The following is a 26,330-nucleotide window of genomic DNA, read 5'->3' as shown; positions in this document are numbered from 1 at the left end:
GGTCCGCCACCAGCCTGCGGAGCTGGCAACAGAGTCAGGCAGCGATGAGGCTGAGGTGGGGCCAGGGCCATCGGGGAGTGAGGCACAAACTCTAGAGCCTCCAGAGACTGATAGTAATGAGGCAGAGGAACAGGAGGAGCCTGTTCCTAATGCACGCATGAGAAGAGCTGCCAAAAGGCAAGAGCAATTCAAGCAGAGAGGACAACTCAGGAGTAGGGCCAAGAGATGATTGGCCCCTCCCATAAGGCTTAAAACAGACCAGCAACGGCATTCGGGCTTTCCTGGAAAACAACGTTGGTAGCTTCGTCTTCTGCTTCGTCTTCTGCTTCGTCTACATCTTGCCTTTCTTTTTGTGACTTCTGAACATTTTCCAAGAAAGGCCTTTGGCAGTTTGCCTAATTGGACCAAGGTTTGCGATAGGACTGAGGAATTTGTGTTGGGAGGAATTTGTTTTAATTTGAGTTGAACGACCCTGGGAATGAAGTAATTCTCAGCTGTTCAAATAAAGTTTGTTTGTTTTCACGGACTGAGTTTCCTACTACCTACTTGGGCCTGGGTCACAACAGGTATTTGATCAATCCTAGTTTGTAAACAGAAATATTTTTGGATCCCTGTGTAGGATAACTACTTTTCTGTTTCGAACCAGAGACACAGACTTTGGTCTAAATCTGAACTGAGATTCAACAAGTGTGTTTTGGTCATTTTTTTTTTCCAGCAGCACTGCTTTGGGCTGTGGAGGCTTCACTAACCACTGGCGGAAAAGGAGATGGAATTCTTTCTTCTTTCATGGCGGATGACAGAATTCACTCCCTTCTCAATTCTCACTTTGCGACAACACCCTGTAACTCACTTTAAGCCACAGTCGGACAAACCTCAGCTTGTGTGGTTAAAGCATGACGGGAAATCGGAGGTTGAGCTACCTTTGATCGTGATTCTATTTAATTAACGTCGCTTTAATTATTTCCCTGCAGCCATTTCATTAAAACGTTGCTGGATTAACCGAGGCCGATTATTGTTTCGCTTCTCACGGTGGCCAACTAAATTAAAAAAAAAAAAATGTGGAAGAAGGAAGCACAGGAGTTAATTAACTTTGACCTTGTTGTGAAGCAGAAAATCTGATATTAGACAGTCAAGTAGAACATGACAATCTTGGGAGGTGAAGATTTCAACCAGGGGTGAAATCTAAAAATTTTCCCTACCGGTTCTGTGGGCGTGGCTTAATTGGTGGGCGTGGCTTGGTGATCAGGTGACCGGGTGGGCGTGGCCAATAACAATGAATAATAAAAATAATAAACAAAGTACACAAAACAATAAGAGGTACCAAAAACCAACTTTCACACTTTACACACACAAAAAACAACACAACATGATGTTTTATAGATGGCATTTAGACCCCCAAAAATTGTCATGTATGTATCCTAATGTACAGGCTAAATGCTGGAGATGTGATTGTGAAGATGCTACTTATTATCATATATGGTGGACTTGCAAAAAAGTTAAAGCATTTTGGATTAAAGTATGGTGGATCATGCAGAATATTTTGAAAAAGAAGATTAAGTTTACCCCGCAGTTCTTTTTACTAGGAATAATTATGGATTGTACAGCTATAGAGACTAAATTGATTCTGAACTTAATAACAGCCGCAAGACTTTTGATTGCTCAATATTGGAAGAAAGAAGAATTACCTACAATTGAAGAATGGACTCTTAAAGTATCAAATCTGGCAGAAATGGCAAAAATCTCTGCTTACTTGAAAGACTATACACAAGAAAAATATATTTTAGAATGGAAAATGTGGATTGATTATATTCAAAATAAGTATCAGATAAAAAAATATCAAATAGCATATGAGTAAATTTAGGAATAATTTGTATTAGATATATTTTTGAAGGAGAGGGGAATTGAGAGTGTGAATAAGCGTGGAGAGACTAGAGATTATAATTTAGGAATTATTTTAGATTATGATTGTTAGTTTTGATACCCTGCATTTTGTTCTGGGAAGTCGGGGTGGGGGGTGGGGGGTAAAGGGGAAGGGAATTGGGGGGTTGAGGTTAGTGATGGAGTGATGGTTAATGTACAGGGATTATTGAAGATAATTAATGTAGGGTCGGGTCTGACCAGTTGCCATTTTAGAACGGTGGGGAGGGAAAAAAGAGAGAGTAGGAGGTAGGAAAGAGGAGAAGAGGAAGGAAGAGGGGTAGAAGAGGGAGAAGGAAGGTGTAGGGTGGAGGGAGGAGAGGATGTAGATAAGAGAAGGAGAGGAAGGTTTGGAAAGTAAAAGAAGGTAGAAGAGGGAAGAAGGTTAAAAAGGGGGGTGGTGACTGGGCAGGCCCGACTAATTGTATATAACTGTACATTGGATGAATTATTTGATAAGATTGTAAAAATAAAACTTTTTTATAAGAAAAAAACAACACAACACAACACAACTGACTCACACACAATGTAAAAGCAGCTGCACTTCACCCAAAACGGCCCCTGCCACAAGCAAGAACCTCACACAGCCACAAAAAGCTCACAAACCAACTTTCACACTTTACACACAACACAACACAACACAACACAACTGACTCACACACAATGTAAAAGCAGCTGCACTTCACCCAAAACGGCCCCTGCCACAAGCAAGAACCTCACACAGCCACAAAAAGCTCACAAACCAACTTTCACACTTTACACACACACAACACAACTGACTCACACACAATGTAAAAGCAGCTGCACTTCACTCAAAATGGCCCCTGCAACAAGCAGGAACCTCACACAGCTGCACAAATATTTTATTTTATTATTTTATTTATATTTTTAGATAAAAGCAGCTAAATTTAAAATGTCCTTAACTTTAAATTGATGTCTAAAAAAAAAAACTCCTTAAAAAAACCCCAATAACTATTTTTTTAAAGCTGCCCCCCACCTCACCAGTTAATTATCCAATTGAAGGCAGGCAGATTGAGTTGCTCACCTATGAGATGGATTGCAGGCAGGCAGGTTCAGTTGCTAGCTGATGCAATTGATTGCAGCAGCCGAAGCAAGGCTTAGCGAGCCCGAAAGAAACAGCAAGTAGGTAAATGGGGCTCGGGCGATTGGGTGGGCATGGGCGGGTGGAGGAAGGATTTTTGCTACCGGTTCTCCGAAGTACCTGCCCCCATTGCTACCGGATCGCCCGATCCGGTCCAGACCGGGAGCATTTCACCCTTGACTTCAACTCCCACAATTCCCTAGCCAGATATTTCTGGCTAAGGAATTCTGGGAGTTGAAGTCCACGTATGTTCCAGTGGCCAAAGATGAGAAACGCTGACTCAGACTGTTGAAAATTCTAGTATGTGTTGAGTTGCCCCAAAGGTGCTTTTTTAGGAGGCAATTTGAATTTCTTGTTTTTTCTTTATATTTATAATATATTATTCTAATCATCTTTGTTGCTCTTCTCTGCAGTCTTTCTGGAGTCTCAACGTCTTTTTTTATATTGTGGTGACCGAAACTGGATAATTTATATATAATATATAATAATATATTATTCTAATCATCTCTCTTGCTCCTCTCTGCAGTTTTTCTAGAGTCTCTACATCTTTTTTTATATTGTGGTGACCAAAACTGAATGATATATATATAATATAATACATTATTCTAATCATCTTTGTTGTTCTTCTCTGCAGTTTTTCTGGAGTCTCAACGTCTTTTTTTATATTGTGGCGACCAAAACTGGATGCAATATATACCAAGTGTGGTCTTAACAAGGAATTATATAAATCAGTACTAACCACTTCTCGTGATCTTGATTCTGTAACTTGTTAATCTCAAAGGTGCTTTTTAAACAGGCAACTGGACTTTCTGGTTTTTCTTTGAAGACATTTCGCTTCTCATCCCAGAAGCTTTGTCAGCTCTGACTGGATGGTGGGGAATGGAAAGATACTGTCAACTCTGAAGTAAACCTGGCTGAAGCCATCTTGTGTTGCCTCATAGTTGCCACAAACTCTGAGAGGGAGAAGAAGGGGGTGGGAATAGACAATCTTGCTAATAGTCAAAACAAAATGTTTTCTTGTGGGAACCAAGGTCATCCCCAACAGGTGGCAGTTGAAGGAGGAGTGAGCAAGCACTCTGCCAGCTATTCACATTGGACAATGTGACCGGTGACATCTCGGGAGGGAAATATTTTGCTCTTTTAACTAGGGAAAACCCGTGAGGATGTTTAGAGTTGGTTTTCACTAGCTGTGCTGATATGATGTATCCAATCAACATGTTCTTTGAGGAATCTACCCGCCTCAGGGTTCTGATTTTAGCGACTGCGTTACTCGGAATGCTGACAAGATATCTGTCAACACAGTTTAGGATTGTATTGGCTTTTTTGGCAGCTGCAGCTCACTGTTGCCTCATATTTAAGTGATTATCCACTAGGGCTCCAAGATCCCTCTCGTAATAACTCCAAGAATAATCTGAAGTCGGCCGGTGAGGTTATCTGACCCAATAATATTCGTGCTGAAACAGGGATTCCAATTTGGGACTCTCCACTCTGTCATTTTCCAAAACTATCCTATGAGTCAGACCGAGGGACTGGATGGCCCCAAGTTAATCAGAACATCTGAGGGTAGGTTGAAGGTCTAATATCCATAACGTTGGGAAAGATGGAAAACCAGAAATGAGGTGGTGATAAGCCGCCTGGGAAAGCCAAGGGAAATCATCAAAACCATAAAAAAAGGCAAAAGTTAGAATATTTTGGACATGTGAATGCGACAGCTGGAAAAATACAGCATCCTTCACTTAATCCTCCAAGGAAAGATTGAAAGTAAATGAGGTCCAGGCAGAAGAAGAACGTCATGGCTTCGAAATCTAAGGCAGCGGTCACCAACTGGTGGTCCGGGAGAAAATTTTGGTGGTCCACAGAAAAATTATTTGCCTTTTTTACATTGCACTAAATCAGGGGTCCTCAAACTACGGCCCCTGGGAAAGTTACAGGCAATGAATGTTTGTGTTGCTGCAGAGAGTCTCCCCCTTCGGGGTCTTTTTGTGTGGGTTGCAGGGGGGCAGAAATTCTGAGTAGGGGTCTGCTTCAGCCTCCTGGTGGGGGGCTTTGGGCGAAGGCTGGAGGGAAGTGCCACTGGTGGCAAGAAACCAGAGGTTGTTGTTCCAGTGGGACTGCATCATGGCCTGGAACTGGCTCACCATCTCAGCCCGCTGAGCCTCCAGACGCCGGTACCTGGCTTTGCACTCCCACAGGTCTTCTCTCTGCTTGGAAAGCCTATGCTTCCAGTCCTCAGTGAGGTGCTTCTGCTGAGCCTCCTTCTTGGCCAGATCCAATTTGAACTGAGCCAGCTGTTTTGCCAACCCTTTCTCATAGTGGCTGCTTAGCTCCAACAACTGCTTCCTGTTGGGGCCCTAAGGAGCCCGGGCGGGTAGGCGAGGAGTGGCTGGGAGGGGAGGGGCGGAGAGAGGCCGACGAGGCGCCCCTCAACGCGAGTGACATCAAATTGGCCACGCCCAGCCAGTCGCATGACTACTTAGCCACAGCCACCCAGCTGGTCATTAGGCAGGTCATATTATGGTCCGCGGGATTTAAAATTATGAATTTAGTGGACCCTGAGGTCCGAAAGGTTGCAGACCCCCGATCTAAGGGACTGGTTTGGACAAAACTCAGCATTTTTTTGTGCGGTTGTTGATAAAAATAGGACCGCCAACATGATCGCCAACGTCCGATGACGGATAGGGCACAAGAAGAAGGGGAAGATGGAAGGAAGGAAACAGGACCAGCAGATGGCCTTGAATGGCCATGGATGGATCTTTGGAAATCTTGAAGGTTAGTAGAATCAACACCAACTGGATGGCACTTCAACATCCATCAAATAACCAAAGGATCAAATTGTCTTGGCTTCGTTCAACTCATTGCAAAATTGAGTTGGCATGCAATCGTAGTGTTTTGTTGTTGATGTTGTTGCAAAAGACACCAGCACCTTAATTTTTTATTGGCCAAGTGTGATTGGACACACAAGGAATTTGTCTTGGTGCATATGCTCTCAGTGTACATAAAAGAAAAGATACCTTCATCATTAATGAGCCAAACAGCGTCACAAGTTTGTTCGGTGTTTTTGTACTGAAAATCAACAAGATTTGCTTCCTGCATTAAGGCAAGGCTTACCTAAGGGACCTCTAAATTAACCACGATTAATTGCGTTCACACAACGGCGCTTTTAACGTATCACAAGCCAAGAGCAATCAAATCACATTATGTCTGCATGTGATGTGTGGATCCATTGCTTTTACCGTGACTTCTTTGCACAGCCCAGATAGAATCCTTAATGGGGAATTTCTGGAATATTTATTTTATTTATTTATTTTTATTTATTATTTATTTATTATTTAGATTTTTATACCGCCCTTCTCCCGAAGGACTCAGGGCGGTGTACAGCCAGATTAAAAAACAGTACAATATACAAATTAAAACAAAAATTAAAATAACATATTCTATAAATGGCCGAAAATTTAAAACCGTCAAATTTATAAAATTCATAAAATACCCCAATTAAAATTATTAAAATTCAAAAAGTTTAAAAATTTAGGCCAGTCCCGCTTGGATAAACAAGTGCGTTTTCAATTCACGGCGAAAGGTCGTGGGAGGCGAACGCAACTGGAATTAGCATGAAATATATGGATATTAGGGGACGCGGTGGCTCAATGACTAAGACGCTGAGCTTGTCAATCGAAAGCTTCGATTCCTTAGTGCCGCGTAACGGGGTGAGTTCCCGTTACTTGTCCCAGCTTCTGCCAACCTAGCAGTTCGAAAGCATGTAAAAAATGCAAATTGAAAAATAGGGACCACCTTTGGTGGGAAGGGAACAGCGTTCCGTGCACCGGCCACATGACCACCGAGACATCTTCAGACAGCGCCAGCTCTTGGCTTTGTTCAACTCATTGCAAAATTGAGTTGGCATGCAATCGTAGTGTTTTGTTGTTGATGTTGTTGCAAAAGACACCAGTACCTTAATGAGCCAAACAGCATCACAAGTTTGTTCGGTGTTTTTGTACTGAAAATCAACAAGATTTGCTTCCTGCATTAAGGCAAGGCTTACCTAAGGGATCTCTAAATTAACCACGATTAATTGCGTTCACACAACGGCGCTTTTAACGTATCACAAGCCAAGAGCAATCAAATCACATTATGTCTGCATGGGACGTGTGGATCCATTGCTTTTACCGTGACTTCTTTGCACGGCCCAGATAGAATCCTTAATGGGGAATTTCTGGAATAGACGTGGGAGGCGAACGCAACTGGAATTAGCATGAAATATATGGATATTAGGGGACGCGGTGGCTCAATGACTAAGACGCTGAGCTTGTCAATCGAAAGGTTCGATTCCTTAGTGCCGCGTAACGGGGTGAGTTCCCGTTACTTGTCCTAGCTTCTGTCAACCTAGCAGTTCGAAAGCATGTAAAAAATGCAAATTGAAAAATAGGGACCACCTTTGGTGGGAAGGGAACAGCGTTCCGTGCGCCGGCCATATGACCACCGAGACGTCTTCAGACAGCGCCAGCTCTTCGGCTTTGAAACAGATGAGCACTGCCCCCTAGAGTCGGGAACGACGAGCACATATGTGTGAGGGAATCTTTATCTTTACCTGGATATTAAACTGTCCTCTGGTAAGTGTGTGAACAGGAAACATAGAAACATGTCAAGTTGTGATTTTTTTTTTCCTAGTGGATGTACGTTGTTCAATCAGAACAAAACATCACTTCAGTGTTTGCGGCTTTTTGAACCGGTTACTTATAAAGAGGCCGCAATTTTGTGGGTGTTAAAAGCAGTGCTGGCGGGAACCCCAATTACACACACATACAGTGTTTATTTCTGTATTACCTTTACTAGCTGGTAGTCTTTTTAACTTGCGGCTATAATGGAGCCTGCCAATTAGAGACATAAATCATGACAATTGTAAAGCCGGCCATCACAACTGACCTGATTTTACAAGTTTGGTGTTGCCGATTTGCCGCTGGCGCAGCCGGTTTGCCACGGCTCATACGGAATGGCCCATTTGCCACCGCCGATCCCCGCCTGGAACCCTCCAAAAATGTGACGCGCGGAGGCCAAAAACAGCCGACGGGTGGGGGCCGACGGGTGGGCAGCAGAGGTGGGTTTCAGCAGGTTCTGACCAGTTCTGGAAAACCGATAGCGGAAATTTTGAGTAATTCGGAGAACCGGTAGTAAAAATTCTGTCTGGCCCCGCCCCCATCTATTCTCTGCCTCCTGAGTCCCAGCTGATCGGGAGGAAATGGGGATTTTGCAGTAACCTTCCCCTGGAGTGGGGAGGGAAAGGAGATTTTATTTTATTTATTTATTTTTTATTTTATTTTATTTATTTATCAAACTTCTATACCGCCCTTCTCCCGAAGGACTCAGGGCGGTGTACAGCCTTCATTTAAAACAATTAATATACATATTAAAATAACCATTAAAAAGCTTATTCAATAAAAGGCCAAATTAAAACCGTCGATTGACCATAAAAATACCCAATAAAATTACCATTAAAAGTTTAAAATTTAAATTTAGAATTTAAAAAGTCAGGCCAGTCCTGCTTGTATAAATAAATAAGTTTTCAGTTCCCGGCGGAAGGTCCGAAGGTCAGGCAATTGGCGTAAACCGGGGGGAAGTTCGTTCATTTTACAGTATCCTTCCCATGCCACGGCCACTAAGCCACACCCACAGAACCGGTAGAAAAAATTTTTTGAAATTTTTTGGGCAGGGCTTCAGCAACATTCGGTGTATATCACAATTTATGCCCACTTTTTTTTGGGGGGGGAGTGCATCTTATACTCCGAACAATACGGTAAGTGAATACGGTGGTTGAACAGTGAACCCTTGTTGGCTGTGGGCAGTTTTTGCCAAAAAGTGGAACTAAACGCTACTTTTGGCAAAAATAGAAATAGCAATTAAGACTTCAATACCGCTTCACAGTGTTTTACAACCTCTCTCTAAGCGACTTAAGTCAGCCTATTGCCCCCAACAATCTGGGTCCTCATTTTACCGCCCCCTGAAGGATGGAATAGGGACCTTGGAGGTCTTCTAGTCCAGCCCCTTGCTCAAGCAGCAGAAGGCTCAAGCGGAAAGTCATGAACTGGTCAGGATCAAACTCCTGGCAGTGGACAGTCAGCCTGCAATACTGGTGTCAACCCTGAAGTTGACCGGACTTCCATCTTGGAGCTTCAGTGTTGCCGCAGGAGCTGTGGGGAGGTGGGGGGATTAGAACTGGCTGGAGTTTTGTATCCAAAATAAAATAACTTTCTCTTGGGAACCAAGGACATTCTCACAGCTGACCAGAGAAAGGAGTGATGACAACCAGGCAGCGCCTTGATTGGACTGAATATGACTGATCCGTTTTGGGTTGAGGGAAAACTTTTAATTAGGTGAAAACCGCGGGAAGCTTCAGAGCCGGTTTTCACCGGCTTGTGCCAATATGACGTATCAAATAAAACTATTCTTTGAGGAATCTACCCGCCTTGGAGTTTTGCTTTGCTATGGGTCTCTAACCCCTGCGCCAGAACTCAAGAGAATAGACAGCGATAGATATTGTAGAGAAGATATAGATATATGGTAGATGATAGCTAGCAATAGCAGTTTATATATGGTTTCAGTGTTTTACAGCCCCTCTCTAAGCGGTTTACAGAGTCAGCCTATTGCCCCCAACAATCGGGATCCTCATTTTATCGACCTCGGAAGGATGGAAGGCCGAGTCGACCTTGAACCAGTCAGGATCGAACTCCTGGCAGTGGGCAGTCAGCCTGCAACACTGCATTCTAACCTCTTCACGCAAATGTCGATGGCCGTTCAAAAAAAAGTCACAAATTGTGTCGTGATCACAGCAAGATGCTGTAAACTGGCACAAATTGCAGGCCAGTTGCCAAGGGCCCAGAATGGCAGTCATGTGCCTACAAGGTGGTACCAGCCTTTGGAACAAGAATTCTAAGTAAACTTTGGTGGGATACAACCGGTTCGGATGAGTAGTGGCTTGTGGGTGGGCCTGCCCACCCACCTGGGTGCAATCCCATTCTATATTGCTGTGGTTTTGATGCTGCACACGGGTATAGACAGCGGGCGCAAGCAAATTCCCGTGTTGTTCGATGTCGCACACATGTAGACGGCGCGCATGCTCACATTTCTGGTGCTGGGCGAACCGGTGGTGACCACTTGTGGGATCGATCGTAACTTCTAACGGATGCTAAGTAATGAGTCGTAAATCAAGGACTATCTGTATTGTACACCCCGCAACTTCGCTCCTCCTAACACAAGCTCTCGAGACGTTTCAACATAAACAGGAAGCCCGATCAGATATTCTTATATTTATTATTCCAGTGGTTCTAAATACATTGATTTGCACAACGATAACCTATTAGCCGAAGAGGCTGTCCGGCTAGAACGCCTCCTTCTCTCAAATCCCCAGATAAAATGACTTTTTGTTGGATCATCCTTCCGCGTCTCGTCCAACCTTTCCAAGAGAGCAAAACAGATTTCCCATGTCTTGCCTCCCCAAAAGCCCCTCTTCTTCTTCCTCCTTTCCAAAATTCCTCCTAAGGAAGAAAAAAACAAAAACAAACCCTGGCCAATTTCCCCCCACCCCCTCGCTTGCCTCCGTGATGTCAGATAAATATGGAGATGAGCCATGTTTCGGGTGCGTTAAAATGGAAGCGTATTTTCTCAAGTTAACAACGGGCTGAGTGTGTTTTTCTGGCGTGTTGTGTGAAAAGAAACCCCTTCATCAAGGCTGAAAAAGTGGGTGTGGGAGACCATCTTTTTCTGTGATTGGAAAGGGGGAAGAAAGGGGGGGGGGGAAGGAAAGGAAACAGCCGCCATTCTCAGCCACAAGCACATCTAACCACCATGTTGTTGTTGTTTTTTTTACACTAGTTAAAAGTTCATTTCGAGTCCCACAACAGCCATTTTTAAAATTTATTCGTTTTGTTGTTGTTGGTTTTTTTTTTAAGATCTGGTGCGGTATTATTTCATTCGCTCGGTTTTACAATTTATCCAGGAAGTTATCCAGCGCGGGGATGCCTTCTTTCAGCCCTTTCCGTTTGCGCGTCTCGCTGACCACTTGAGAAGGACGGCTGGTGCTGTCGAAGGGATCCCCGGGGAGAATCTGCCAGTGATCAAAGACGCACTGCGGGAAAGCCTGGCCTCCGGTGTTGGATCTCAAGTCGGCCGTGAAACCTAAAAGGCAGAAAAAGGCATCGCAGGTGTGGCGTGAAAGCAAGAAGAGAGTTCAAATGTTAGAAAGGCGGAAGGGTGAGGGCCATATTTGGTGTTTCCAACTCAAGTCCTCGACTTACGACCACCGTTGAGCCCAAAATTTCTATTGCCAAATAAAGCAGTTACTGAGTGAGTTGTGCCACATGACTGTGGGACGTGGCAACTGTCACAAATACACGCCCGGTGGCCAAGGCCCCGAATTGTGATTACGTGGCTCATGGGAATGCTGCAACGGCCATTAAGGGTGAAACCCAGCCTTAAGTCCCTTTTTGAAGTACTGTTGGGATTGGAATGGTCATTAAACAAATGGTTGTAAGTCGAGAATTTTCTATATTTGCCTCTAAAGAGCAGGACGAACGTCTCCTGTCAGACTGCCATTCTGCCAAGCTACGCATCGCACGCTGTATATATGTTTAATAGCAATGACTAGGAGAGGAATCTTGGGAGTCTTAGTGGACAATCAATTAAATATGAGCCCGCCGTGTGCAATAAACCGCATTAACAGAGGGATACAATCAAGATCAAGGGAGGTACTAAGACCACTCTATAAAGCCTTAGCAAGACCACACCTAGAGTCCTGCATCCAGTTTTGGTCACCACACTATAAAAAAGATGTTGAGACTCTAGAAAAAGTGCAGAGAAGAGCAACCAGGATGATGAGGGGACTGGAGGCTAAAGCATACAAAGAATGGTTGCAGGAACTGGGCCTGGCTAGTCTAGTGAAGAGATGGACTAGGGGTGATGCGATAGCAGTGTTCCAATATTTGAGGGGCTGCCACAGAGGAGGGGGATCAAGTTATTTTCCAAAGCAAGCAGTCACCAACTAGTGGTCCATGAGAAAATTTTGGTGGTCCACAGCAAAATTATTTGCATTTTTTATATTGCACTAAATCAGGAGTTCTCAAACTACGGCCCTTGGGGCGGATACATGCAATGACCATTTGTGTTGCTGCAGAGTCTCCCCCTTTGGAGTCTTAGTGGACAATCAATTAAATATGAGCCCGCCGTGTGCAATAAACCGCATTAACAGAGGGATACAATCAAGATCAAGGGAGGTACTAAGACCACTCTATAAAGCCTTAGTAAGACCACACCTAGAGTCCTGCATCCAGTTTTGGTCACCACACTATAAAAAAGATGTTGAGACTCTAGAAAAAGTGCAGAGAAGAGCAACCAAGATGATGAGGGGACTGGAGGCTAAAGCATACAAAGAATGGTTGCAGGAACTGGGCCTGGCTAGTCTATGAAGAGATGGACTAGGGGTGATGTGATAGCAGTGTTCCAATATTTGAGGGGCTGCCACAGAGAGGAGGGGGATCAAGTTATTTTCCAAAGCAGCAGTCACCAACTAGTGGTCCATGAGAAAATTTTGGTGGTCCACAGCAAAATTATTTGCATTTTTTATATTGCACTAAATCAGGAGTTCTCAAACTACGGCCCTTGGGGCGGATACATGCAATGACCATTTGTGTTGCTGCAGAGTCTCCCCCTTTGGAGTCTTTTTGTGCGGGTCGGGGGGGGCACAAATTCCAACTCAGGATCTGCTTCAGCCTTCTGGTGTAGGGCTTTGGGTGAAGGCTGGAGGGAAGCGCCGCTGGTGGTGAAGAGCCGGAGGTCATTGTTCCAGTGGGACTGCATCATGGCCTGGAACTGGCTGACCATCTCAGCCCGCTGAGCCTCCAGGTGCTGGTACCTGGCCTTCCCGCACTCCCACAGGTCTTCCCTCTGCTTGGAAAACCTATGCTTTCCAAAATGCATAGCAAAATCCAAGCAGGAAACCCTACACCAAAATAGTAGGTGTTTCCTACTTGGGGGGGGGGGTGTTTGGACTAGATGACCTCCAAGGTCCCTTCCAACTCTGTTATTCTATTCTATGCTGACAGCCTGACATCAGTAATTTGGGGGAGGGAGCAGTGGGGGTAGGGACATACGGAGGGAACTCAGGAATGAAAACGAAGCAGTACCTTCTCATGGAGCCCACAAGGAGTTGTTAACACCTGATTGGAGGTGTTACCAGGGGGGACTCTCTGGGATCAAGGGGAATTTAATTGGATCTTTTGCGCCCGCAAATTTCAGATCTAGCTTTGCCTCTTCCATAAACCCCTTGGCTTTAGTAAAGTATATATTTGGCTAATCCTGAGCCAGGAGTCCTTCTTTTTTAACTGACCAAGTTGAGCTCAAGGGAAAAAGATTTATACTTACCAAAAGATTCATTCACAGGCAAGTAGGCCTTGACCACGAACATGGGGGTTCCAGCCACCTGGGACTCTTCAAAAACGTGGCCTCGTTTCCTGTTCAGCACTCCATAAATGCCACCCACTACTTGTTCAGGGCACTGGGAGAAAACAAGGTGGTCTCCGGTGAGATTGGGGAAAAACCTCTGGGCAGTTCCCTAACTCAGGGGTCTCCAACATTGGCAACTTTAAGCCTGGTGGACCTCAACTCTCAGAATTCCCCAGCCAGCAAAGCTTCAAAGATTCTGGGAGTTGAGGTCCACCAGGCTTAAAGTTACTAAGGTTGGAGACCCCTGCCCTAATTCATCCGGCCTCCTCCCTCCATACCTACCTGGATCTCCACCAGGTAGATTGGCTCCATGAGGCGGGGCTGAGCCGTCAGCATGCAGGCGTAGAGGCACCGCCGGGCTGTGGGGATGATCTGGCCGCCGCCGCGGTGGATGGCATCGGCGTGCAGGGTGACATCGTGCACGTCAAAGCGTACCCCTCGCAGGTTCTCCTCGCAGAGGGCCCCCTAAAGAGAGCAGAAGAGGGGTGTCGAGACTCACAATCAAGACTGCAAGGCTCTTACACCTTTGCAAGCGAAGAAAATGGGAGCGCGGTGGCTCACAATCAGCAGCCCATGTTCGAGACCCAAGTGCTCCTGTGGGAAGGGGTGAGCTCCTGTCCTTGGCTCCAGCTCCTGCACACATAGCAGCTTGAAAGCAGGCGACCACACATTGATAGACGGATACCACTTTGGTGGGAAACTTAACAGGCATATGAAAGGTGTATCCAAGGACCACAGTGATGTCACTATCTAATCCAGGGGTAGTCAACCTTTTTATACCTATCGCGCACTTTTGTATCTCTGTTAGTAGTAAAATTTTCTAACCGCCCACCGGTTCCACAGTAATGCACCGTGTATCATCGTCTGCGCATGCCTCTTGCGCATCGTGGATTGGGTTGGGGGGGCAGCTACCAGCTCTGCTTGTCTGTTACAGCTGGGTGGTGTGGGGGGGGGAGATGCGCGAGCTATTCTGGGATGAGGTTCTTTTGTTTCCAGTCGCACTATAGCGCCATTTAGTTTCACTTAGGTAACGTGAATTTATGCGTAGACGATAAAAATAGTATATTTTCAGAAATGTAAATTGTCACGGGGATTTTTATGAAAACCTAATGAAAATGTTTTTAAATAATGCTATGAAATTTTTTTAAAAAGTCAATGAAATTAAAAAAAAAGGAAAGTGCTTCAGTATCGGACAAAAACCCCTACCGCCCACCATGGAAGCTGGAACGCCCACTAGTGGGCGGTAGGGACCCAGGCTGACTACCAGTGATCTAATCCTTTCAACTCGAAGTGCCCCTGTGCTTCCGACACGAATGCAGCGGTAAAGAAAAGGGGTTTTAGGAACAGAATCTCAAAAGCTGGATGGATTTATCTCATAAAACCTGGTTTGGATGGTTGGTTTGGAGTTTCTCTTCTCTTCTGCTGTATCGAGATGCTGCCACATCAACTATCCAGATTTTTTGTCTGGTCTAGGGTGTTATGTGGTATGTACCTGCCTGTGTTGAATTCTAAAGTGCTTAGAATTCTGTCTACTTTTTATTATTATGGTGGGCCGCATTGTCAGTGCGTGGCCGTGGTAGCTCAGGCTGTAAAGAAGCCTGTTATTAGAACACAGCAGCCTGCAATTACTGCAGGTTCAAGCCCGGCCCAAGGTTGACTCAGCCTTCCATCCTTTATAAGGTAGGTAAAATGAGGACCCAGATTGTTGGGGGGGCAATAAGTTGACTTTGTAAAAAATATACAAATAGAATGAGACTATTGCTTAACACAGTGTAAGCCGCCCTGAGTCTTCGGAGAAGGGCGGGATATAAATGTAAATTAAAAAAAAAAAAAGTTAGATTTGGTATTTTTGTCTACCTATCCAAGCCCTTCCCAAGGACCTAGGAAAGGCAGATGTGGATGTTTGATAGTATTTAAAGATCTCGTATCTCAGGATGTCAGATGTTCCAAGTTAAGCTGCCTTTTGCAATTGACTGATGGGGAATTTGTCCATGCCGATGGGGTGCAAGTGATGGTCCAGGTGTTTTGGGACTGCAGTCCTACCTTTGCTTTCTCTTGGGACAGTTGTTCTATTTTGCTGGTCTTGGTATTTTTATTATTATTTTATTCATTAAACAAGAAACTCGGTCAACTGAACGTTTAAAAATGCGTCACAAATACCACTGACTGGTGCCAATGGTTGATACGGGTTGCTGCCAGCGTCCTAGGTATCAACCAAGGACCTTAAGATGTAGGATGTTCCAAGTAGCGCGGTTTTTTGCAGTTCCGCTGGTGTTATTGCAGGAAGCTGCAATTTTGTTGATGTATATTATTATTACCCTGTTTCCCCTTAAATAAGTCATCCCCTGATAATAAGCCCAATCGGGCTTTTGAGCACATGGCAATAAGGCCAAGCGCTTATTTCAGGGTTCAAGAAAATATAAGACAGGGTCTTATTTTTGGGGAAACAAATTATATTATTATTATTTTCAAATTGTCAACCCTGAAATGAACCTGGCTGAGGCCATCTTGGTGGCTTCAAGGTTGCCACACAACAGAGGGAGAGGGGCTCTGGTGGCTCAACAGGCTAATGCAGTCTGTTATTAAAACAGCTGCCTGCAATTACTGCAGGTTCAAGTCCCACCAGGCCCAAGGTTGACTCAGCCTTCCATCCTTTATAAGGTAGGTAAAATGAAGACCCAGATTGTTGGGGGCAATAAAAGTTGACTTTGTATATAATATATACAAATGGATGAAGACTATTACTTAACACAATATAAGCTGCCCTGAGTCTTCGGAGAAGGGCGGGATATAAATTCAATTAAAAAAAAAAACACTAGATGGGGTTTTGTGGCTAAAACAATAAAACTTTCCCATTCTCACAGGTGGCTGGCCAGAGGCGGAGTGCAGTAACCAAGCAACCAGTCAGCACTTTGATTGGACAGTGACCAGTGACTTGGGGGGGGGGGAGAAAGAGGAAACCTTTTATCTTTTGATTAGGTAAAAGCCGCGGAAGCTTTCAGAGTCGGCTTTCAACAGTTGTGCCAATATGACGTATCCAATAAATTGTTGCGTGAGGAATTCCCTGCCTCGGAGTTCTGTTTTCTATGGGGGCATTACTTAGAAAGCTGACACAGATGCTGAAGTCTGTCACGCACCGTTACAATTTTTTGGGTAAACTGCGGGAGAGGTTGGGTAGATGCAAATTATCCAACATATAGTGTCGGAGTGCGAAAATGGAGCCTACAATAGACTTTGCTCATTTCTTGGCAAAGGGCAAACAAAAGAAGCAAAAATTGTATCTGCAATCTAGACATTTATAATATTTTAGATTTCCTATTTTGAACTTTTAATCTGTGTTTTTATCAAGATGTGATGTGAATGTGCCATATAATAGTGAATGTCTAAGGAACAACCTGACACAATATCAGACCTGCCTCAGCTTGAACCTCTAAGTAAGAACGATCCTTAACTCCATTTGTTGAGAAAGGTATAGTTTACTAGAAGTCCAGTGCATTACTGTGTTTCACTAGACTTCTAGTAAACTATACCTTTCTCAATAAATGGAGTTAGGGATCGTTCTTACTTAAGAGGTTCAAGCTGAGGCAGATCTAACATGTTGTGGTCCGCCAGCAGCCTGCAGAGCTGGCAACGGAGACGGACAGCGATGAGGCCGAGGAAGAGCGTGGGCCAGTCCTGGAGGCTGGGGAAAGTCCGGATGAGGGCTCTGCATCGGAGGCAGAGATGGGGCCAGGGAGTGATATGCTGACTCCAGAGACTGAGAGTAGTGAGGCAGAGGAACACGAGGAGCCTGTTCCTAATGCACACATGGGAAGAGCTGCCAGAAGGCAAGAGCAGCTCAAGCAAAGAGGACGACTCGGGAGTAGGGTTAAGAGATGACTGGCCCCTCCCATAAGGCTTAAAAGACCAGCAACGGCGTTTGGGCTCTTTGCCGGAAAACAACATTGATAGTTTTGTCTTCATTTGTTTTAGATCAGTATCTTCTGAACTTTTGCCAAGAAAGGCCTTTGGCAGTTTGCCTAATTGGACAAAGGTTGGTGATAGGACTGAGGAATTTGTGTTGGGAGGAATTTGATTTAATTTAATTGAACGACGCTGGGAATGAAGTAATTCTCATCTGTTCGAATAAAGTTTGTTTGTTTTTACACTGACTCAAGTTTCCTACTACCTACTTGCCCTGGGTCACAACATGACACTCACTTTACGGCTCAGCCACGAGGGCCAGACTCACCTCCTTTGTGGCCCACTGGAAGCCAGCCACCACGCTGTCCTTGATCTCGTTGAGGTACTGCACCCCCTTGGTGATATCGGTCAGGATGTTGGGACCAGTGCCGTCTGGGCCGAAGCACCAGATCTTACGGGCTTCAGCCACGTCCCACTCGTATTTCTCGGCCAAGTATCTGGCCCGCTGCTTCAGCTCCTGGCGGGCCGAGACATCCCCCTTGTCAATGTCTTCGGCCAGGCCATCCGGGAAGGGGCGGGCTTTCATGTACAGGCGGTTGTGTTTGTTGGGCGATTTGGAAAGGCACAACGTTCCCGACTCCTCGCTAACGGTCTCCCGGTAAGACACGACTGGATCCGATTTCTGCCAAGAACAATCAAAGCCATGAGAGAGAACAGACATTTTGAAAGGAGTATCTCGTTTGCAACACCCAGCAAGCAACTCGGGGCTCTTTCCCCAGCAGTTTCTATCGATCTCTCGATGTCCAGCAGGTGTCAAGTCTGAACCGAGCCTGGCTGAAGCCATCTTTGCGGCTTCATAGTTGCCATGGGAGGGGAGAAGTGCTCTCCCGTGGGAACCAAGATCATCCCAACAGTGGCAGCTGATAAGAGGAGGAGCAGCAGTGACCAAGGAGCCCGTCAATTGGACAATGTGACCTGTGACACTTGGGGAGGGAAACTTTTATTCTTTTAATTATACACAAACCGCAGCAACTTTTTTAGAGTCGGTTTTTCCTAGAGCTGTGCCGATATGATGTATCCAATAAATAGGAGGGACGTTCCTGCCTTGGAATTCTGATTTTCTTCAGTTGTATTACTCGGAACGCTGACAATAGGAGAGACACGCTCTGGGCATCATTTTATGGGACCTGGGAAATGAGTCTTTGGTTCCAGCCCCTGCCCTCTGGTAAAGGGGTCTCCAACCTTGGCAACTTTAAGCCTGGTGGACTTCAATTCCCAGAATCTGGGAAAAAGTCCACCAGGCTTAAAGTTGCCAAGGTTGGAGACCCTTGCCCTTTGGAACACCACATCCCTAAGATCAGGTTGGTTTCAAACCTGCTGCCTTTGATCACGTGCTAAAGACCTGGATATGAGATAAGCCACCGAGAGATTTCTTGTGGGTTTTTTTAAAATTCTTTGCTAATATTAATAAAACACTCAAGAGTCACGTTCACAAAATAGATAAAACAATGTTAATAAATGGAAAATAAGAAAAATGGTTATGAAGAAATAGAAACCCTGATATCGCCAAAATAGATGGAAAAGTGGAGGGGAGAAGAAGAGAAGATTATCGATATAAATGTACGATCGTGAAATGATGGATTGGGTAAAATAGAAAAGAAATCGAAAAAAAAGTATATATTATCAGGAGTTGCTTGGATACCAAACAAGGGAAATAATATACAATGAAGAAGAAAGAAAGAAGAGAGGAATAAAGGGTAAGAAAGAGGAGGTGAAGGAGAGAGGGGGATGGAAGGAAGGAGAAGAAGATAAGTTAGGGGGATAAGAGTAGGAGAGGAGGTGAGAAAGGAGGGAAAGAGGAGAGGAGTGGGGAAGAGGAAGAGAAAGTAGGTATGAGGAGGGAGAGAAGGAAGAAGGTAGGAAAGGAGGAGGGAGGGAAAAGAGCAGAAGGTTTGTTGTAAAACAGAAGGAAAGAAAGGGTAGAAGAGCAACTCCGAATGCAATTAAAATGTTTTACTTTTGTGCTTTCTTTAGAGTTATCTATGAATAAGAAAAAGGACATTTATAATGTGTGTATAAGAAAAATAAAAAATAAGTCAGTCACGTTCATAAAATGGGGCAGCTATATAAACCAATGGCGTATGGAGATAATAAACAAGATCTACGTATCATTCCACAGAGGCGATACAAAAGAAGCAAGAATCCACTTCTTCACCAACAATCCAATCCAGATGAGCAGAGATTAACACCAAGATTAGACCAACAATCAAGATGCAAACAATACCCCCATCAAGGAACTGGGGGAAAAACAGCAAACAACAGCCAAATCAAGGACGTCCCCCTCCCTGAAGAATGCTCCCACTCCCACTTAACAGGGGAAACCATTTGAGTATAAACAGCATAACGAACCCCACTGTCTTCTAGCACCGATGATGTTACCTAGTTGGGTCAGGAAATGTTTGCAAGAAAACCACCAAGTTCAGAGAGCACCAAAGGACCCCAACAGTTCAACCCTGAGCGATAAGTATTCTCATCCTCTATTGCAGGGGTCAGCAACCTGAGGCTCTGGAGCCGCGTTTGGCGCTTTCACCCCTCTGCTGTGGCTCCCCATCACTCAAAATATGAGTCAACAACCACCAATGTGCGACCCCTGCTGGCATGCGATTTATTGAGTTTTTCAACCCCCGGTAGGCCAACCATGGATAAGCCCAAGAAAATAAAAGTTTCAAAAGAAAACAGAACTTTTAATTCAACTACATATGCTAGTTTTGTGGCTGCTCAAGAAATAGTCGGGCACGGGAAGGGTTTTGTGGCTCTCGGTCTTTTCTTTTCTGTGGGAAACGGGTCCAAATGGCTCTTTTTGAGTGTTTAAAATTGCAGACCCCTGCTCTATCGGTATTGATTTCATAAATACAGACACCAAATAGCTACCTTGATGGGAATGCAGGCGTGATCCTCCTCCAGATCCTTCAGGCAGATCTCCAAATGCAGTTCTCCGGCTCCAGCTATGATGTGCTCTCCAGATTCCTCAATGATACACTAGCGATCAGAAAAAGGAGGTAGAAAATTGAGATGCATCAATACCCTGCCTAACACAAGTCCCTCACTGCCAGGCTGCTGATCTCAAGTTCCTTTTTGTATTGTAGATTTAAGAAAGAGCCAGCATGGACATACTCCACTTAGTATCAAGGATGAAGCTGTAGAAGTGGCCCAACAGTATTACGTATCTTGGGGTGCAGGTAACTAACAATCTGACTTGGGTCTCTCCACACATCATCCTTAAGAGTCCAAACCAGCGTCTGCTTTTCCTGCGTCGGATGAGGAGAGCACATCTTTCTCCTTCTGTCCTGGCCACTTTTTACACAGGTGCAATGGAATGTGTTTTAACAAACAGCATCCCTGTTAAGTTTGGTAGCAGCAGCGGTTCAGATAGAAAGTCCCCACAGAGAGTGGTGAGGACAATGGAGAACTTAAGGAAGCTGGCTTCCCGTTTTTCAGGATACTGCTTATAAACGCTGTGTTTAGAACTCAAAGCATTGTTAGAGACCCCACACACCCACTTCACGGTCTGTTTCTGTGGCTCCCTTCTGGGAGGGGGTTTCGAAGTATTTCTAGGAAGGGCTACTAGATTCTGTAACAGCTTTGATACCTAGGCCATCCGTCTGGCAAACTTGCAACATTTGTTTTTCTCGCCAGATACATGTATACATCAGAACTAGACTGTGTTGTTTCTCTGTGTCATATATGTGGGTATATGCATAATTTTGCATTTTTGTCATTTTACATGTTTATGTAGTGTATATTGGAGCTGGTGAGATCTGTAGGCAACAAAATTTCATTTTAATCTTGCCGATTAGGGTACAGGTAACCCTATTCTATCTCTATTCTGTTATTATTCTCTCTATTCTAATTTTATTTATTTATTTATTTATTTATTTACATTTATATCCCGCCCTTCTCCGAAGACTCAGGGCGGCTTACAGTGTATAAGGCAATAGTCTCATTCTATTTGTATATTTACGAAGTCAACTTATTGCCCCCACAACAATCTGGGTCCTCGTTTTACCTACCTTATAAAGGATGGAAGGCTGAGTCAACCTTGGGCCTGGTGGGATTCGAGCCTGCAGTAATTGCAGGCTGCTGTGTTTTAATAACAGGCTATCTTACAGCCTGAGCCACCACGGCTCAGGCTGTGTTAGGCTAAATTAAGAATTTAATTCTTAAATCTTATTCTCTATTCTATTCTATTCTCTCCTATTCTATTCCACTCTATTATTCTGTTCTATTCTTCTCTTCTCTCTTATAACCAGGCCTGGAAACCATACTAGGCCATAGGTTTCCAGACGCTGCCACATTTCTCCCCTGAGAGGAAGAAGGAGGGGTGATGGGTATGGTTACATTCTTCAAGCGGTCAAGGTCGGATGGTGTTCTCATCTGCAGGAGTGGCAAGAAGAGGTTTCGAATAAAGTGGAAGAACGTTGGACCATGTGACAGGCAAAGGGGTTGGGGGGGTGGGACTCTTGGGGTTTGTATAACTGGGAAAAGAATCCAGAAGTTTCAGTTTTGGAATTTCACTCATCGTGTGCCGGTTTCCTTATGCTAGTAAAGAACTTTGAAAGACAATGGCTTCAGAGTTTCTTTTTTTATGCAGAAGAGGCTTTTCTGGAACCACGACACTTATTCTATTCTATGATTGTTAAGTCGAGGACTCATCGAACAAACTCGCTTGGTTCAAAGATGCCCAATGCCAAACCATCTCCAGGTGGGATCCACCCCACATCTCCTCACCTGCACCATGGGGTCAGACTTGGCCAACCTCTTCAAGCCCTCGACCAGTTTGGGCAGGTCGGCCGGGTTCTTGGCCTCCACGGCCACACGCACGACGGGGCTGACGCTGAACTTCATGACACGCATGTTGTGGGCGTGTTCAAAAGTGGTGATGGTGCCCGTCTTGACCAGGAACTGGTCGACGCCAACCAGGCCTACGATGTTACCGCAAGGCACGTCTTCAATGGGCTCCACGTAGCGGCCCATCATGAGGATGGTTCTGGAGGGAGGGAAGAGCAGGAGAGACAGGGTGAGCCACAGCCCAGGTGCTGGAGAAAAGAGCCCCCATGGAATGGTTGTCTCCTGGGACCCTTGACCACCGCTGGGGAAAGCTAAGGACCAGCGGTTTCTGGCAGAAGAGGCCAGAAGTTGGGGGGTTTTCTGAAATTTCCTCCTACTTATTAAATACTGACCAATTCCCTATTTACCATGTAAAATTGGGTTTCCTTCTTTTTCCCACAACCCTGCGAGGTGGGACAAGCCAAGAGTGACTGGCTCCCAACTAGGGAAGAACTAGAACTCAGCGTCTCCTGATGTTTGGTCTAGTCACCCGGCCAGGTTTCTTGGCTAAAGCGGGACTAGAACTCACTGTCTTCTGGCGATTGGCCCAGTTACCCAGCCAGCTTTCATGCCTAAGGCAGGAATAGAACTCCTTGTCTCCTGGTGATTGGCCCAAAGTCACCCAGCCAGCCTTCATGATTAAGGTGAGACTAGAACTCACTATTTTCTGGTGATTGGCCCCAGTTACCCAACCAGCTCTCATGCCTAAGGCAGGACTACTCAGCATGTCCTGGTGATTGGCCCAGTCACCCAGCCGGCTTTCATGATTAAGGCAGGACTAGAACTCACGTCTTCTGCTGATTGGCCCAAAGTCACCCAACCAGCTTTCATGCCTAAGGCGGGACTAGAATTCCACATCTCCTGGTGATTGGCCCAAATTCAACCAGCCGATTTTGATACCTAAGGAAGGACTAGAACTCACGGTCACCTGCTGACTGGCCGGAGTCACCCAGCCGGCTTTCACGCCTAAGGTGGGACTAGAACTCATTGTCTCCTAGCTTCCATCCCACTGCCTTAACCACTAGGCCAAACTCCTAATCCCCCCAGAGGAGGAAATAAAGGTAGTTTCCCCCCTCACACACACACGGATGGTACCCGACTCCTTCCCTGCTCCAAGGCTGACCTCTGGATGGGCTTCAGGTAGAGATCTTCCTTCTTTCCTGGCGTGTAGTTTGGTCCCATGATTCTGCATTTGAGTCCAGTGGACACAACTCCTGAAAACACTCGGCCGAAGGCGTAGAAACGGCCCTTGTCAGAGGTGGGTACCATCTTGGAAATGTACATCATCAGGGGCCCTTTGGGGTCACAATTCTTAATGCCTAAGAGAAGGGGGAGGGAGAAGACGTGGTTGATGCTCCTGTGGAAAACTTTTGCGGTCTGCCAAGTTGGTGGCAGCGTTGGACAGTGAGGAGGCTGGGGAGGAACATGGGCCAATCCTGGAGTCTGGGGAAGGCTCGGATGGGGGCTCTGCGTCTGAGGCAGAGATGGGGTCAGGGCTATCTGGGAGTTATGTGCCGACTCCGGACCCTCCAGTGTCTGACGTCAGCGAGGCAGAGGAACAGGGGGAGCAGAGCTGCCAGAAGGCAAGAACAGTTAAGACAAAAGGGGCGACTCGGGAGTAAGGCTTGGAGATGATTGGCCTCTCTCATAAGACATAAAGGAGGAGCAAAAGGCACGTGAGCTTTTGCAGGAAGCAACTTTGTTCACGTTGGTTTAAGTTCTGAAGCTCCGTTTTGACTCTGTGCTTCGTGTGGCCTTGAAAAGCTAATGGCCCATTAGGTCTTTGGCAGCGTCTCAAGGGAGATAAAGGTGGGTGCTTATCACCCTTATCCCAAAGGACTGTGGCAGACTTCCGTCGGACTCTTTACAAACTATTTGTGACTCATCACGGGCTGGGAATGAACAGAATTCACAGCCATTGACTAATCATGTGCTTTTTACTGCCTCAGGAAGCCTAGGTCAGAACAAGAACTTCTCTTGGGTGGGGGGGAGAGAGGACGGGGAGAAGGACCACCTACCCATGGCAGCCTCATCATCGGGGGGCCCTTCATAGAGCAGCTCGCAGCGGTATTTCTGAGCGGTGACCGGAGAAGGCAGATGGATGGTGATCATTTGCAGCAAAGCTTCTCCTGCAGGGAGCCAGCGTCTCATCACAGCCTGCCAGGGGAAACCATGGAGCCAAAAGTTGTAGAAAAAAGGGTCCCAGGCCCATCAGCTGCCTACATCGGGAAGGTTCAAGCCCCCTCACCTCTCCCCCACAAGGGATCCTCAAACAAATCCAGACAGCCTTTTTTGTTTTGTTCAGTTGCTAAGTTTAACAGGATAACGGAGTTGGAAGGGACCTTGGAGGCCATCTAGTACAACCCAACCACCCCGCCCGCCCAAGCAGGAGACCCTACACCATTTCTGACAGATGGCAGTCCAATCTCTTTTTGAAAACTTCCAGGGATGAAGCTCTCAAAACTTCCGAAGGCAACTTGTTTTCACTGTCAGGAAATTTCTCATTTCTAGGTTGAGTATCTCTCCTTGTTCAGTTTCCATCCATTATTCCTTGTCTGGCCTTCGGGTGCTTTGGAAAATAGCTTGACCCTCTTCTCTCTGGGGCAGCCCCTCAAATATTGGAAGATGGCTCTCGTGTCTCCCCTAGTCCTTCTTTTCATTAAACTAGACATACCCAGTTCCTGCAACCGTTCATCGTATCTTTTAGCCTCCAATCCCCTCATCATCCTGGTTGGTCTTCTCTGCACTCTTTCAAGAGTCTCCGCGTCTTTTTTACATCGTGGCGACCAAAACTGGATGCAGGACTCTGGGTGTGGTCTTACTATTAGTTGCGTCTGACTATTCATGACCCCGTGGACCATAGCACACCAAGCCCTCCTGTGCTCCAAATTCATGTTCAATATGCATGAATGACACTATCTATCCATTTCATTGTCTGCTGTCCTTTTTTCCTTTTGCCTTCCCTCTTTTCCCAACATCAGGGTCTTCTCCAAGGAGACTTCTCTTCTCATTAGGTCAGGGGTCTCCAAACTTGGCTCTTTTAAGACTGGTGGACTTCAACTCCCAGAGTTCCTCAGCCAGCTTTGCTGGCTGAGGAACTCTGGGAGTTGAAGTCCACCAGTCTTAAAAGAGCCGAGTTTGCAGACCCCTGCATTAGGTGACCTAAGTATTTTGAGCTCTAGCTTTAGGATCTGTCCTTCCAAAAGACAGTCAGGGTTGATTTCCTTTAGGATCGACTGACTGGACCTCCTTGCAGTCCAAGGCGCTCTCAAGAGTCTTCCCTAACAAAGGCAACACAACTAGGATGTGGTGCCCAGTCAGTTTCAATGAGAATATAGCTGGAAGGGACCTTAGAGAGTTTCTAGTCCAACTCCCTGCTTAAGCAAGAGACCCGATACCATTTCAGTCTCTTCTTAAAAACCTCCAGTGATGAAGCACCCACAACTTCTGGTGGCAAGCTGTTCCACTGGTTAATTCTCCTCACTGTTAGGTGGTTTCTGCTTAATTCGAAGTTGCTTCTCTCCTTGATTAGTTTCCATCCATTGTTTCTTGTCTTGCCTTCAGGTGCTTTGGAGAATAGCTTGACTCCCCCTTCTTTGGGGCAGCCCCTCAAATACTGGAACACTGCTATTGTGTCACCCCTAGTCCTTCTTTTCTCTAGACTAGCCAAACCGAAATCCTCCAATCGGGTTTTCAATTTTTAGTCTCCAGGCCTTTGATCATCTTAGTTGCTCTTCTTCCCAAAGTCTCAACATCTTCCTTGTGATGTGTTGACCAAAACTGGATGCTGTATTCCAGGTGTGGCCTTACTAAGGCTTTACAAAGCGGCACTAAGATTTCACGTGATTTTGATTCTATGCCTCTGTTTATACAACCAAGGATTGTATTAGGGTTTTTTTTTTGGCTGAAGCAGCTCATTAAGACATGTTTTTTTTTTTCGGTCAGGGGAGGTGAACTGCAGGGAACGTGAAGGAAGAATTCTTCCTAGAAGGGAAGGGGGAACAAAAGGTGGCAACCCCCTCAGGTTCTACTG

General features: G+C 45.5%; 1 protein-coding gene across 1 annotated transcript in view; it reads right to left on the bottom strand.

Annotated features, from left to right (window-relative positions):
• Window positions 1-10,302: 10,302 nt before the first annotated feature.
• Window positions 10,303-26,330, bottom strand: part of EEF2 (eukaryotic translation elongation factor 2) — a 31,116-nt gene continuing 15,088 nt past the window's right edge. The window contains exons 8-15 of the mRNA XM_058163653.1: window positions 24,316-24,454; window positions 23,421-23,616; window positions 22,199-22,457; window positions 20,342-20,449; window positions 17,739-18,092; window positions 13,790-13,972; window positions 13,427-13,559; window positions 10,303-11,185 (exon numbers count right to left, since the gene is read on the bottom strand). Of these exons, the coding sequence (XP_058019636.1) occupies window positions 10,992-11,185; window positions 13,427-13,559; window positions 13,790-13,972; window positions 17,739-18,092; window positions 20,342-20,449; window positions 22,199-22,457; window positions 23,421-23,616; window positions 24,316-24,454 (1,566 nt within the window). The 3' untranslated portion in view covers window positions 10,303-10,991. The remainder of the gene's footprint in view (window positions 11,186-13,426; window positions 13,560-13,789; window positions 13,973-17,738; window positions 18,093-20,341; window positions 20,450-22,198; window positions 22,458-23,420; window positions 23,617-24,315; window positions 24,455-26,330) is intronic.

The sequence above is a fragment of the Ahaetulla prasina genome, chromosome 1, assembly GCF_028640845.1.
Source record: "Ahaetulla prasina isolate Xishuangbanna chromosome 1, ASM2864084v1, whole genome shotgun sequence".
Classification (NCBI taxonomy): domain Eukaryota; kingdom Metazoa; phylum Chordata; class Lepidosauria; order Squamata; family Colubridae; genus Ahaetulla; species Ahaetulla prasina.
This window is presented reverse-complemented; position numbering and strand designations above follow the sequence as displayed.